This window comes from Malurus melanocephalus, unplaced genomic scaffold (assembly GCF_030028575.1).
Source record: "Malurus melanocephalus ecotype Western Australia unplaced genomic scaffold, MMel_1.1 scaffold_85, whole genome shotgun sequence".
Classification (NCBI taxonomy): Eukaryota; Metazoa; Chordata; class Aves; order Passeriformes; family Maluridae; genus Malurus; species Malurus melanocephalus.
The window spans coordinates 1,770,042-1,785,385 of record NW_026623317.1 but is presented as its reverse complement, the minus strand read 5'-3'; the positions used below and the strand labels follow the sequence as shown (position 1 = coordinate 1,785,385).

At 41.8% G+C, this 15,344-nt stretch overlaps 1 protein-coding gene across 2 annotated transcripts in view; it reads left to right on the top strand.

Moving 5' to 3' along the window:
- ST8SIA5 (ST8 alpha-N-acetyl-neuraminide alpha-2,8-sialyltransferase 5) overlaps positions 1-14,871 on the top strand; it is a 44,619-nt gene extending 29,748 nt beyond the window's left edge. For both annotated transcript variants that reach the window (XM_057367799.1, XM_057367800.1), the window contains 4 exons: positions 2,660-2,804; positions 5,049-5,161; positions 8,584-8,676; positions 9,831-14,871. In XM_057367799.1, coding sequence (XP_057223782.1) covers positions 2,660-2,804; positions 5,049-5,161; positions 8,584-8,676; positions 9,831-10,293 — 814 coding nt within the window. In that variant the 3' untranslated portion in view covers positions 10,294-14,871. The remainder of the gene's footprint in view (positions 1-2,659; positions 2,805-5,048; positions 5,162-8,583; positions 8,677-9,830) is intronic.
- The last annotated feature ends 473 nt before the right edge of the window (positions 14,872-15,344 follow it).

Sequence of the window (15,344 nt, the reverse complement as noted above, 5' to 3'; positions counted from 1 at the left end):
ACTATCTAGATATTTCTCCTGGTCTTCAGAGACCTCTCTGTTTGTTTCTTTAGTGTTCTGTCTTTCTTCATGTAACTTCCCTGCTGAGTTCCCTCCATGATGCTCGCAAGTTTCTCCAGCTTTTGAAACTGGTCTTGTGAAGGCAACAGTAGTCTGAAGCCAAAACCATTTTTGAATATTCTATATTGATATATTCAAGTGATATATTTGAGTAGGTTTTGAGAAAACACCCTATTTTAGAGTAAGTGCAGTGGACTGAATTCTGAAAGTCACTGGTACAATTCAGAGCTGTTGTTTAGAATAAGGCCCCCAGCTTTATCCCAAATTCTCTTGCATGATTCCAGGAAATAAATGTCAGGAGTTAATGAGAGAATGTGAGAATGCATGTGCTGAGTTAGTCATTGACATCTTTAAAAATAACATTGTTAGTCTCAGGCTCATAACAGTTTCTCCAATGTGATCTCCACACCTAAGCTTTTTTAGGTGGTTTTTTTTCTGTATTTTTCCTGGAAATTACTTTATAGGCAATTATCAGAGCCTGTTTTGAAGAGAGGAGTCATTCAGTATTAYAGCTCATTATTTTAGAAACAGCTGGAGTGAGAGGAGTAATGACTATGCCCAGTGAGCAAGTAGCACTTTGAGGTATGGAAARGAGAACTTTGAGGTTTGGAGGCCAGAGCAGAGGTGGGAGCAATGAGAAGGGACTGTCCAAAGACCACCAGGAGCACCATCAGTCTGGCTCAGGCCACCAATATTAAACAAAGAACCCCTCTCCATCCTGAGCACTGAGAGAAAAAAAGAGACAGAAAAGACTGCTGTCACAGTCTGTACCTGCCTGACTGATGTATCACTGCTTCAGGAGCTCTCACTGGTGCCCAGATGTAACATAACCTTTGTTARCTGGATCCAGGAACAGCAGTTGTGCTTGTCATGAAAAGAAAAATGTCTAAAATCTGTTTAATTTGTGTYGGATGGGACAGGGCCTTCAGTGGGGAAGCTGCTGTCCCTTAAAAGCAGAGCAGGGTCTCTAAGTTTGCAGGTTGTTTAAGAGGAAGCTGAAAGCTGCAACCCTCTGAGCTGTGGGATTTTGAACTTTGCCAGTCCTGGACCATCAGATGAGATGGGGAGGATCCAACAGAATTTAAATGGCAGCAACTTGAGCAGCGGGGAGGGAGAAAGGGCAAAAATTACTCTGGAGTTTGTATTTGGAGGGTAAGGAAAGCATTTTCCTGGAGAGTCTTCTTCTGTCGGTTATCAGGGATTCACATAAAGCACTGTGCTTCTGGAAAACCATCTGGAAATTGAGGAAAAACTCTCTTTCAATTCCTTAAGGCACAACCAATGAAGGGATTTTTCTCAGATCCCAACTATAACAACTCAATTCCACTTCCTGCTCATAATTATTTAGTCATTTTGCTGTTAGACATTATTCATTCACTTTTYCAGTCTCATTTGCTGCCTTGATCTGACGATCATTTTGTGCCATCCTGCGTGAGTCAAGTATGTGAGAGTCATCACTGAAATGTTTGCATAATTCTGCATTTGCTTTCTGGTGCTTGYAATAAAGCCCATAAAGAAGACTGGTTTGTTCTTCCAATTTAGAATATGAGGCCCCACACCCCAGAGGCCAGGCATTTAATCTAGGCTATTTGARAGCCATTTGGCTTTGAATTCATGTTTCTACATTTGCCATGACAAGTATTTTTTGCTAAAGTTATCACATGCTTTGACTGAGAAATAAACTATCTCTGGAATAAGAGCTAGCTGAAGTCAGGGTTTTCAATAAAAGCAGAAAAGCATTCAGKAGAAGATGGAAGCTAGGAAAGGGAYACTTATTTGCAAAGCTGCTTTTCCCATTTACATTTCATATGAAACATGGTAAAGGGATTAGAGCTGAAAATTTTTTCTCTGGTACTGTGAATCCCATTTTTGGGATTTTATATGGTTCTTGTTTGCRCTGGAATTTCTTCCTTTGTGTCCCAGGGACAAAGGCAATTTTGGTCATTTGTCTGAGATTCTGGAATCATAGGCATGATCAGTTTGCCTGGCACCCACCTGTCAAGGCTGCATCTTCTTCCTCATGCACATGTATAAGGCCAAAGGCAAAACTAAGATCTTTGAAAGTTTTTTTGGTTTTTTTTTTTTTGTAATCAAAGTGTGCTGTGCTCCACAGCAGTCTGGTATGTGGGGCTGTGTCTTTGGGTATTGCTGTGTTTAAATACTGCCCTGCAAATTTTCACATCCCCAGATGAACCCTTTAACCCCTACATTTTCTACCCAATGTCAAGTGAAAAATTTTAAAAATGTGGAAGACCTCTAAGGTAGAGAAGGACTAATTCATTAAGTGGTTTTTTTTAAGGATGTTGGAGGCAGAAGCTCATCTTTGGGAATTGGAGCAGGGCAGAATTYGCACATGTATTTCCCACAGCCTAGAAGAAACAAGTACAGAAATCTCATTAATTCTCTTTCCTTTTTACTTTACCATAGTTTTCTCAACCTAATAAAATTTCACTGACTGAAATTTTCTGAAGGAAAACCCAGCAAACTACCATTTTAACATCCTAGAGCTAAAAAATTTCTGTTAGGAGTAACAGCAATTGCAAATCTTYTATCATGCCATCATCTCCCTGACCTTATTTCTCTCTTTTTCCTTTCACAGGTCTACTCTGTCGAGGTGTTGCAATGCCCCATCCTTTCTGTTCACCACCCAGAAAAATACTCCCTTGGGAACTAAACTGAAATATGAAGTGGACACCAGTGGAATTTTCCATATCAACCAAGAAATCTTCAAAATGTTTCCGAAGGTGCCTCTTCCCATTTGCAGGATCAGCTTCACTGTACTTGCTGCATTAGGAACTACCCCATAGCCAAGCATTTAGCACTCGTCTGACATTTCTACAAATTTCATTGCTTATATTTTGAAAATGTTTAGTTTTGGTACAATGTTTTAGATGATTATCCTGTTTTCTAGTGGTCATCTGCAATATATATAAATATATATATATATATATATATACACTTATATACATACACGTATACATGTAATTTTCTGCAGGAAAGGAGCACAGTGGTTAATGAAATAATTTAAGAAAGCTAAATAAAAGAGACACTGATCAGAACTCTTTTAAAGTATAATATTCACATATAATATTCACAAATCCAACATTTGAGGGTAGGTCTGCTTTTCTTTTTGGCATGATTATTTTGTAATTCATATTCACAATGACTATTTTCGTACTTATTTCTCTATGCAGATTATCTGTGAAGGGGCTTCACTATTTTTAAATATATTCATCCTAATGATTATTCAAAACCTTTCCAGCAAATAATGCTTGACCTCCAAGGCCATCCAAGGTTGTAATCAGTGAGCAATTCCCTCTGCACATGGTAACTGATGTGCAGAAATGGGCTGATGTGGCTGCAGATTCATCACGGGGCACAGCCCATCAATTTACAGCGGCACATTTGGAGGGGGTAGCTGAAATTTCAAAGAAAAATTTGAGATTATTTGAAAAGTCAGACATGTATTCAGGTTCAGTACTTAGATTTGGGCCACTGAACCTGTCCTTGAGGGTCCAACCACTTCTAATCCTTTGGCTTTCCGARCACTGCCAAGAGGTAGGGAAGTGCTGTTATCTAAATGTGCACATGGGGAGCGGGGGCAGAAGCAGGGGAAAGGCTGAGATCCAGGAAAGCACTTTGGCATCTGGAGATGTGCAAAGAGTGGAGTGTTATCCTCAAAACCCTGCCTGATTAGGCAGATGAGTGCACAAAAGCCTGAGCTCTGCTAGGAGCGTGCTAGGGCTGCTGTGGTGTTGGTCCAGGTATGATCAGGATGCTGTGGAGGCATTTTCACATGCCAAAATGCCTTTGGGAGTCACTGGGCAGTGGCCAAAGCCACCCTCTGCATAGGAAAAGGCTGCAGCCTGGAAAATGCAGGAAAAAAGAGGGCTGAAAGCACAGCAACAATGCTGTAGTGGCAAGAGCCTTGTGCCAAGCACGGACACGTGGCTTCTGATTTCCCTCCCAGCTCTGCCGAGGCACTTTGCGTTAAGAAATCACTGCATAAAGCACAGACAGCTCCATATTTCCTCTCTGTCAGACAGCTGCTGCTTTTCTCAGACAGGTGTAATTGCATGCYCTTTTTGCCTCATGGCTTATGGATGCTGTGGAAAGATCCTGGGAATAATCACCCAGAAAYGTCAAGCCACTACTGCATCCCTCTGTAGTTTGCGGCATGGGATTATTGATAAAATATGTATGTGCCAAAACGAGCACTCTCATGCTTATATAAGCACATCCCTCCATATTCATAAGGTGTARCGTGGCTCAGTTCTGCGTCACAGCCCTCTCACCCTAACAGCCCAGTTTGTTCTCGAGATGTGATTTTTTCACTCTCCCTGGCTCCAGCAGCAGCTGCATGTCTGTGTGTGAAGGCAGGATTCTGCCCAAAAATTGCGTCCTCCTCGAGTCCAAAAAAGTGCCTGGGCAATGCTGTCAATGCAAGTGTTAATTAATAATCATTGTTACTATTAGTACAATTGGTGTGGGTAAACGCTAAAATTTGGGCTACTTTCTGTAGTGTGCTGTCTGACAGACTTCTGGGGCTTTGCTGGCAGCTCTGTGACTCTGTGTGCAGACTTTCCAAAAGCAGGACACCGGAGCCTGAGGAGCGAGCAGTTTGCAGGCAGCTCAGAAAACAGTGCCTGGGCTACGCTAATTCATGTTTTGTGCCCTCATGTGGAAATCAAAGGGGAAAGCAAGTGTCTAAAATTACTCCCTACCTGATTGAACCTAGGGAAAAAAAACAGGTTCTTGTTGGTTTTTTTTCCCTGTATGGTTTTGTTGCTTGGGCCATCTYCAATTGCACMGCAAACAATCCCATCACTTTCATGTACAGGGAATATTGCACCCCAGAACCAGTATCAACATCCTGTGATTAATGCATCAAGGTACAGCTGCATAGGAAGAAAGGAAAAATRAAAAAAGGAGACTTGTTGGCTCCATATTTTGGGGTCTGTAACTGTTTCCATGCCATGCTGTTGCAGGATATGCCGTACCATCGCTCCCAGTTTAAGAGATGTGCAGTGGTTGGGAAYGGAGGAATCCTGAAGAACAGCAGATGTGGCCGGGAGATTGACAGTGCAGACTTCGTGTTTCGGTAACCACCACAGCTCATTTTTCTCTTTTTGCCTTTTCTGATGACAAACAGTATTGCAAAGCTATTCTCTCTCACACAGGAACATGGGATTCACTAAATTGGCTGTGTCAAGCCTGCTTCTTGCACAAAAAAAAAGTTAAAAAAAAACCTACCCCAAAACATCTTATGTTATAATATTTATTTTAAAATTACACTTTGAGGAAATATTTCTCCACAGCTCCGTGGGGTTAATTACTGTCTTGTTGGCAAAGTGTGATGSTCTCTTTCTGCAGGACATTCCCTGCCACTCAGGTTGTGGATTTATCCTTTTGTGGACATTAGCCTACAAGCAGTGTCCTATGAACCTGGCCGTGATTTTCTGGGGCAGATCTGAGCCAGAGGTGCAACCTGTATGGAGTGACAAGCAGCTTGGTCAGATGTTAATAGCTCACAGCTCATGTGCCTCAGAGGTGTGTTTCTGGGMTGGTGCAGAGCTCCRYTGCTCAATAACTTTCAGAAATCAAYAATCAATAATYCAGGGSCWCCAGGMTCACCAGAGTAACTTTGAAGGTGTGGTTTCTCCCTTGCTCCTCACTTTTTGTGGAATTATCCAGGTTTTACATGAACTGGGATGTCCCAYGACGAGTGTCCCTGGATAACAGAGTCTAGCAGCAGTTCTATAATCCTTAATATATATATGAGACAGATTTTTTTATTATTCATATGCATGACTAATCCCTCTTTAAATCCTGTTAAGCTCTTTGCCTGGGTCATGGCATATGACCGCTAGCTCACAGACTCATGACCTCTTCTCTAGTAAAGAAAAATCTCTTTATTTCAGTTGGCCTATTTTCTGATCTTGGGTATGTTGTTGTCAGTTTAGGATAAATGAGCATARAACAATTAATTTTTCTGACTTCATAGTACCAAAAATTAGATCAGATTGTGGTTCACTGCTGTCTTCATTTTGAATTGATATCATGTGAGAAAATTTTGCAGGTTCTACTTTCTGTATTCATATTCATTGTTTTCAGACTCGTGTCTGCCTTTTATTCCACCTTGATAGAAATCTATTGGCTTAGCTTTCAGTGAAAAAAAAGGAGTTGGTGAAAGAGCCCAGACTTCACATAATTTGCACCTTAAAAGCTTAATGTACCCCATATACCTTAAATAATTACTGCAGATTCCCTGCTGCTGTGTTGGATCACAGCTATCAGCATGGATGAAAGGAGCACATGACACATGGAGATGGCAAGTTTTTAAGCAGAAGCTCAAATATGGCTGAAAAATCTCATCTATGTTTAAGGACTTTTAGTCGAGGTCCCATTTTATCACCATTATTCTTCCTTGAACTGCACCAGATTTAAGAAAAAGAACAGATTATTACTGAACTCAGAAATTTGGTTGTGCTTGGTATCAGTAAAAATTAAATAGAGGTTTAGGCAGAATTGGAATATGAATAAATWCATCAGTACTTGTGCCAAAGAAACCCTGGTTCACCATCTCCAAATTGTGGATTATGCACAAACATGTGCCAGTGTTTTAAAACTCAAGGTCTGCTGAGATCAATTTTAAAGTGAAGCTTGTGTTTAAGGTCARCACATCTGCTTTCCAGTCACCACTCCACCAAACTATCAGGAATCATAATCTTGGTCACCAGTGAAATAATTTAAAATATTTCACAAGCTGCCTATGGAGCCCTGATTACATTCAGCAATACCTTCAGGACACTTGGGAAAATCTTTTGTGGCCAGCAGGATGCAAACCAGGATTGTTCTGTGAACTGAGTTCCAGAAGTAATTAATGATAGTACAATGGAATATATAAAATACACACAAGAATTGCATTTATTAGGAGTTATTGTCTGTCTCCATCTGCTGGCCACAGCAGAGTTCTGTGATTAAACACAGAATTTAGAGGTGGGACTGCTCTCTTGGCAGGGATTCGTTTTTTGGAGTGTCATCACACTCCAAAAAAAAGGACAGTTTGTGCAGATTGGATCATTTTCATAAGGCTCTCTCACCTTCAACAAATTCAGTCACTCTTAATCCTGGTGGGAATTTCCTGTTCAGAAATATTGAAGCTGTTTTTTTTTGAAAATCTTCAAATGTATTCTGAGAAACAGAGTGCCCAGTACCAGGTGGAACTGGGGGTGCCCGAGGACTTGAGTTGCATGACCCAGCAGAGCAAAGTGCTAGAAATGACATTATCTGTGAGAGGGATAGCTGAAAACAATCCTGTGACCTCASAAAGAGGGACTCTCTGCAAGGTGGRTGTGAGCTTCTTGAGCCTGAGAGGAACTTTGAAGGGTTTTTGCTCATTCTTCAGCTCCCCAAATTGCCCTCTGTCTTTACCTGAGAAATTACCCCAACAGCTGAACTGTGGTGTTGTSAAAACACTAAGCATCTCCTACCCTAAATACTGTCACAGTTTCCTCCCTGATTTTGCTCAGCCCTATTCTTCAGAAATATGGAGAACTTTGGGAATTAGGCACAGCAGTATTTTTGAGATATGTGGCTCTTAACATTGAGATATGTGATGGATTTTACTAAAGCTTGTAAAACATTCTAGAAATCTTTCAAAATATTAATAAGTGCCTAACTCTAGTTTAAACAGAGTGTAAAACCAGATTCCAGGCCTCATGTATTGCCCCTGAAAACACTTCCTGAAGGTTTTTTTTTTCAGCTGGGCTTCCTTTGGTAGCAAAGCCACCGAGGTAACTTGTGAGTGTGTGTTTCAGTAACTTCAGCATCTCTTGAGRGATGCTCTAAATTTTGTGAGATGATGTATCTAGGACAAGGCCAAGGTGAGTGGAGGCTGGGCAAAGTCAAGGCTTGCAAACCTCACAAGTTTTGATGTCCTGTGGTGAACCTGTAGAGTCAGATTTTCTGCTATTACATTGTGCTGGGAGATGCTTATAAATGGAAAAGGAAGGGAAGCAGATAGTTTTGGATTAATTAGGTCTGGATTGATTTGTCTCYTGTGGAACATTTCCCTTAAATTCTYCTGGGAATAAACCAAAGCATCTTAAGAGCAATGTTATAGATATAGTTTATTAATTATTGAATACATCTCAGCCACTGCTGAGCAAGCCTTTGATTTYATAGTCTGATTGGCCTTGGGTCTTCATCCTATTTCTCATCCCAAACTGCCAGAGAAAATAGGTAAATTGCTGTTAAAGAAGCAAAATGAGCACTAACTACMCCTGCAAAGTGGGGTCAACTCTCACAGGTGAGGGAACAAGAGGGGTCTTCAGACAGCCCTAAAGAACTTATTAGATTATTGCACAGTTTGGGCACCCWCATGTTTTSAGACAATTTTAAATTCTCAGCCTGYTTCTAGATTGGTTGCTTGGCAGAAATGCTTAAATAGTTCTATTTTTTCTAGTCCTTAAACAGTGCAAGGCATTTTTTAACTTCCTTATAAATTTCTTTCCTTTGTAGGTGCAATTTGCCTCCTATATCTGAGAAATACTTCATGGACGTTGGGGTGAAGACTGATGTTGTGACTGTCAATCCCAGTATAATCACGGAGAGGTTATTTATGTGGTTTTTTTGTATYTCCACTTCTCTTGATTTCCCAAATCTACCTTTCCCTTAATTCTGTTACACAGATTTTTTTCCCCAAATCGTGCTTTAAACCATCGCTATGAACCATACCTTTCATTCTAAATTGAAGTTWTTCAATATACAAAATAGGTAGCAAGTTACAATTTAATTGTAACCTGCACTTTGATGATGGAAAATGGGAAGGTAATGAGCTAAAATTAAAACAAAAGAACCATCCTTCCCCTAAAAGTCTCATGCTGTGCTTACAATCCCCAGGCAAATGTCTTAGAAATATTCAGGGTGGAAGCAACTAAATGCTGAAGCCATAGGATCAGAGTCATTAAGGTCATTAAGGAAAATTAAGATTATCAAGTAAATAAAGTAACACACAGCCCACAAGTTTTAAAAAAGAATCAGTTAAACTTTGTAGCCAGGCTGGATGATTTTAATTTAAATTTGTTAATACCCTAATGCCACCTKGTGACATGTTTGGACCATGAGGCTCGTTATTTTTTGTTTCTTGTTGGGGGAATGTGTTTCTTTCCACAAGCAACATAAAATAATTTGTTTAATTTTGGATTTCTTTTAAATGCTATGGTTGTGCATTTTAAATTCTTGCTAGCTTTAGTGTTTGCCGCTTTTTTATACAGCTCTTCACTGCATAGTGCACTACATAGTTTGGAAAAACTAGATTAATTACTAGCATGTTCTTACTAGAACATACTTCTAACAATGCAAGGAGAAGCGAGACATGATCAGAAATATCTGCAAGGTTTGTCCTTTCAGCTTTTGATGAAATTGTGCATTTTTTATACCCTAAATTTTTACCCTAYATCCCCYAAATTTTTACMCTACATCCCCTAAATTTTTACCCTACATCCCCTAAATTTTTACCCTACATCCCCTAAATTTTTACGCTACATCCCCTAAATTTTTACCCTACATCCCCTAAATTTTTACCCTACTGATGCTGTAGCTACAAAYKKCTGCACAATTCCCYTTGATAACTGAAGCATCAATTGCCTCTGAGTTTGAAACGTCTCTGGGGTTTGCTTGGGGGTTTTGGGGGGGTTTCTTGGGGGTTTCTTGGGGGTTTCTTTCTGTGCCCAGGCTGACCCTGCCTCGCTCCCTCTCCCCCTCAGATTCCACAAGCTGGAGAAGTGGCGCAAGCCCTTCTACGACGTTCTGCAGGTGTACGAGAACGCGTCCGTGCTGCTGCCGGCCTTCTACAACACGCGCAACACGGACGTGTCCATCCGGGTCAAGTACGTGCTGGACGATTTCGAGTCTCAGCAGGCAGTTTATTATTTCCACCCCCAGTATCTCATCAACGTCTCGCGCTACTGGCTCGGCCAGGGCGTGCGGGCCAAGCGGGTCAGCACCGGGCTGATCCTGGTGACTGCGGCCATGGAGCTGTGCGAGGAGGTGCACCTCTTCGGCTTCTGGGCCTTCCCCATGAACCCCTCAGGGATTTTTATAACTCACCACTACTACGACAACGTCAAGCCTCGCCCCGGTTTCCACGCCATGCCCTCGGAAATATTCAATTTCCTCCACATGCACAGCAAGGGGATCCTGCGGGTTCACACGGGGACCTGCAGCTGACAGGGACACTGTGACAGCGTGGTGGGAGCTCGATGGCTTGTGTAAGGTGTGGGAGGTTTTATTACACCCCGAGATTATGCAATAAATTGTTTGATATGAATTTCCTCAAGGCATTGCATCCCATCAGATCTAGGATACCAGCATCTTTCCTGCTAGCAGAATTGGGTCCATTAAATTGTAGGAGAACCAAAACTCCTGTGCCCCAGGGTGYGCGCTGTCCTGGAAAGCAAATCAGATAAGAAGCACATTTACAATAGATTTAGGGATAAATAGAGCACATTAATATATTTATCATTTCAGAATGAAGAAAAGCACCAAACTTTTGAGGAAAAACAGTGGTGGAGAATTTTAGCATAGACTGTATGACTTTACATAGGTTTCTGAATCGAGTACCTTGGGGTATTGCCAGATTTTATTGAACTCTCTGTTCTCTGGCCTTTAGGTTTTTGAAAATACTCTTTAGCGTTATAGCATTAATGGGGATATATAACTTAAGATCTTTGTTCTGTAACGTCACAAARTGTCGATCAAAAATAGCAGATAGATGTGTTAGGAATAAACAAAATCACTTTACAAATTTTTTCAGCCAGGATAGAACAGAATGTCGAACTCCCATTCACAGCAACAGGTAACTGTGTGAATCATGTTGTGACATTGTTTTAGAGATTCATTCTTCTCCATTCTTGTGTCTTGCATTTCTRTTCTCCTCTGCTGGTTGTGCTTCCTTTCTCCTTGTGTGTGTTGCTTTCCTTCTGGCTAACACATGAGCAATATCTGCACTTCCTCCTCCAGCACCATCTCATCATCACACTGGAATCCTTGCTGAAGAGATACGCTCCTTCACAAGGTTAAAAAGAAGAGCAAGGGGATTACGTAGTTGTATTTTACAAGTTCTTTTTTTTGGTTCAGTGTAGTAGAGAAAAAAATATCTCGTTGATTTTTATTAATGTCTTTGTAAAGGTATCTGAATGTTGATTCTCTGTTGTGCAGACTGAGTTAGCACATTCAGGTATCTGTAATAAGTTAATGTCAGGAAATGTCGTTAAAATGCAGAAAAGCTATTTTGTGGCTTAGATTATGCTGCTTATTTTGAAATTACGCATCTTGAGATGTCAAATGTCTCAATGTGGTGTTTTTGTATATTGAGAATGTTATTGGGATTGTAAAAGGRCTGGTGATGTATTCTTTAAATGTCATCAGTGTAGCTCTGTCAGGTATGCCAAGCCTAATTTTTCACCTGGCAAAATCCTGAAGCAGAAAAGACGCCACAAGTTGCTGAAGTTTATTTTGTTGTAGGCTGCTGGTATGTGCCCTTTCATTCTGCTTTGACTGCATACCCAAGAGGTGAGATTTGCTGCTTCAGCTGTGCTGGCATAGTTAAATGAACAGAGTTTTTCTGTCTAAGTCTGAAGCAYTTGGGCTGTTGCGTTGTCTTGTGTTATGTAGATTACAAGATCTTTGATCAACAGTTTGAAGTTTTAAGTTCTATATGAGGATTTTTTTTTTTTTTTTTCAGAAGAGGGCAGGGGATTTAAATCCAAATCTGGACTTGGATTTTGATTTTCTAATGCATGAATGCACAAAGCTTCTTTTAAAAGCCTCTGTGCTATGCTGAAAGCTGTGCAACTTGCTCACACTACAGATAAAATGATCACAAATGAAGTGAAGCACGATGGTCACMATTTCAAAAGTCTCTTCTGGTCAGCAGTGACCTGGATTGTGTGTGAGGATGTATTTACTTTACACGAGACTCCTGAGCTCTAGTTGCCTTAGAAATAACAGAGATTCTCGAAAAAGGCATCAGAACTCACCTGGGGAACACTGGCCAGGGCGGGTGAAGGACCAGTGTTTGAGATTAATATCTTACTTGTGGTGTTGTGTTTTAGATCTTAGAGTTACACTGCGTGTTCTTGAGCACCCCCTCGTATCGTCTACCTGTGAAATAGGCAGCACACTCATGAACCTGTCGGTGAAGCGGTTTCCTTGACTCAATATGCAAAAGAGGTGTTTGTCTGTGCTGTGTTCTGTAATTTGTGTGCAAAGGGCTTTGACAATGAAGTGCTGTGATGAAAATGCTATTTAGAGAGCAATGTGACACTGCAGGTTGGCCGTCTCGCTGTGCATTAAGCTTTATGATAACAGTGATGAGGCTGAAGCTGCTGCTTGGAGCCCTTACTCCTTTTTCTGCCTGAGTTTGGGACCGGTAGCGACTTCAGGTTTGCTTTGCTGCTGCTGCTCTGCTAAGGTTACCTTCTTTAGTAAGAGATTTTCCTTTAGCAATGGTGATCGAAGCGAACAAAATCAGCTGAAAGGAGTCTGATACGTTGCAAAAGACACTTCAAAAAAAGAAGGGAAAGCACTTGAGGAGCATCCATATGTTGAGAGAAATAGTGCAAATCCCTCTTTTTGGTTGCAAGAATCCTTTTGGACAGACAAAAGGATAAGCAAAGCCGTATTTGCAGTTMATCTGTAATTACGGAGTCACAGACATTTCCTTTCCATTGTTTGCTTCGTAGAAATGAGCAATGTAAAGTCACTGTAATAAGTGCAGTTTTACTGTGTTTAGATTTTGATTGCTTATAAATCTATAGCTACTATATTTTTTTAATGATTTTAAGAAGTGTGTGCAGGATGCTCGCACGTACGCACCAAAGGCCCGATCTTGCCACACTTATCTGAAAAGAGCCCCCATTCAAGTTGGGTGGGTATTTTATTTGTGTAGGGACTGCAGAAACAGGCCCAGAAATTTCTGTGAAGGTGTACATAGGTGTACAGTTAGATATAAGGAGTGATTTGCAAGCCAGAGAGGTAATTATTGAAATATATATATAAAATAGTCCTCGAGATGAAACACGTGTCGCAACATGTTCACTTTCTGATTCATTTTTCATGTGTTGCTCAAAAGATGATTGCAAAACTATGGCATTTGTCAGAAATGCCATATGCAGAAGGGCTTTTGCAGAAAGAAGGACCCTCCTTGTTTTCTGCCATCATTCTTTTGTGTGCTGAGCATAAGAAAATGCTCTTTTGGCGTCTGTCAGTTGTCTGAGTTTGGGGCTGTTTTTTTTCCCTTCCTCCATGTGGTCAAAGCTCCAAATGTCCAATATTAACCTTTGAACAACGGGATATTTGAGTGATAAGAAGTGACTGTCAGKAGTGTTTGCTGCAAGGAAAGGGTGTGTATAGCACTTTGTGCTTTCCCAAACAAAAAGGCTTCAGGCCCCAGAGAAATCCACCCCCACCAAAAATCTGATCTGTCCATGAAGAAAAGCTGTCAGCTGTCTGGTACCACATCCTGAGCTCGAGCTGTAATCCCAGCTCTGCTGCCAAGGATATGAAGCCTGAGACGGGGAGAGAGAAAATGCTGTGGTTTAATCCCCAATTCCTCATTTTATTGAGGAGAATCTCTTAAGAAGTTCCTGAGATCTGCATACACTGTCAATGCAAGTTCATAAAAAACATAACCAGGACTGCTTTGACTTCATTGTCAGAAGACCGGGCTTATGAATCTGCCAGTTCTGTCATCAAAGGGAAGGAAGCATTTAGCTGGAATAGTTCATCTGATTGCTTTTGATTTTTGAAATCCAACTTTGCTGTTGGACAGAATGGCTTCAATGGCGATRGGGCCATTATAATATTTTAGCATATTTCCCGTGATTGCAACAGAGCTGTCAAAGCCAGCTCATGAATTGCAAAAAGGAGAGCCGTGCTGTGGCAGCTCCTCCTGCTGCTGTCTCAGGGAGGGGAGGCACCGTGCTCAGTGGGTCTGTGGCCTCCTGGAGAAACCATGAGAAAAGAATACAGGAAATTGCAGGCACAAGGCAGGTCCAGAGCCTTTAGGACTGTGAAATAACACGGCAGAGACAACAGATGAAGTCTCACTGCTTGCAGCAATCAGGGGTGGCTCCTCCAGTCCTTGAAAAAGCTGCCCCAATGCAGGCAGGGCTGATATGGTGAGTGAAAGGTGATGCTCACTGAGGATGGCCAGATGCAGCAGAAAGAGGGGAAGCATCTCCAGGGGCAGTCCCCTCGCTGGGTGTGGGTGAACAGGTGAAGTGCTGCTGTTCTCTGAGGATGGCCAGATGCAGCAGGAAGAGGGGAAGCATCTCCAGGAGCAGTCCCTTCGCTGGGTGTGGGTGAACAGGTGAAATGCTGCTGTTCTCTGAGGATGGCCAGATGCAGCAGATGGAAGGGAAGCAGCTCCAGGAGCAGTCCCCTTGCTGGGTGTGGGTGAACAGGTGAAGTGCTGCTCACAGCTCACTGGCAGTGATGCAGCTGCAGGGATGGGCAGATCGTGCTCAGCTCTCCCTGGCAGCCAGGAGAGATCTCTGCCCCGAACAGAGGGGAGCTGAGCCGGGGACAGCATTGAGATGGGGAGCAAGAGGGAACCTGTCCTTTCCGATCTTCTGAGGTCGGGTCACTTGTCCACTTGTCCACTTGTCCACTTGTCCACTTGTCCACTTGGGCAGTGATTGTGGAGGGCTCTGGAATGTGCCTTTCCCCTGACCTTGCTTGCATTTGTGTGTCCAGAGAGCTTTGGAGCTTTTATGAGTACAGGAAGAAGAAAACAGCAAAATTCGGCAATCCCTAAAGGGCCAGGTTCCCTGGAAAATTCTAGARTGAGCTGAGGTTTTAGGAATAAAGAAGTCAGTAGTATTTATGCTTARTCCCTTTCCAAAATCCAGTGAGGTATGTGGAAATTTTGCAGTGSTCCAGAAAGGAGCCCTAATCACAGGCAAGAAGAGCAGCCTCTTGTTTCCCACTCACTTGATTTCAGATACGCCTTTTAACATGCTTTACATACACTGCAGTAGCAATACCATGTTNAAAAAAAAAAAAAAAAAAAAACAGGCTTCTCTGGAAGCAGAAGTGTTGTGACTGTCACTCTCCCTTCCAGATTTCATCAACTCATCTTTTCAAACTCATCTATGCAAAGCATTTCATCGTGGTAGTGCAAATCATACATGAGCCCTCTGTACCTGACTGTTTGGGTGTGAACCACAGACCTCAGGAAAAGAGGGGATTTTTCTGCTTGCTTTGAAATACCAGCA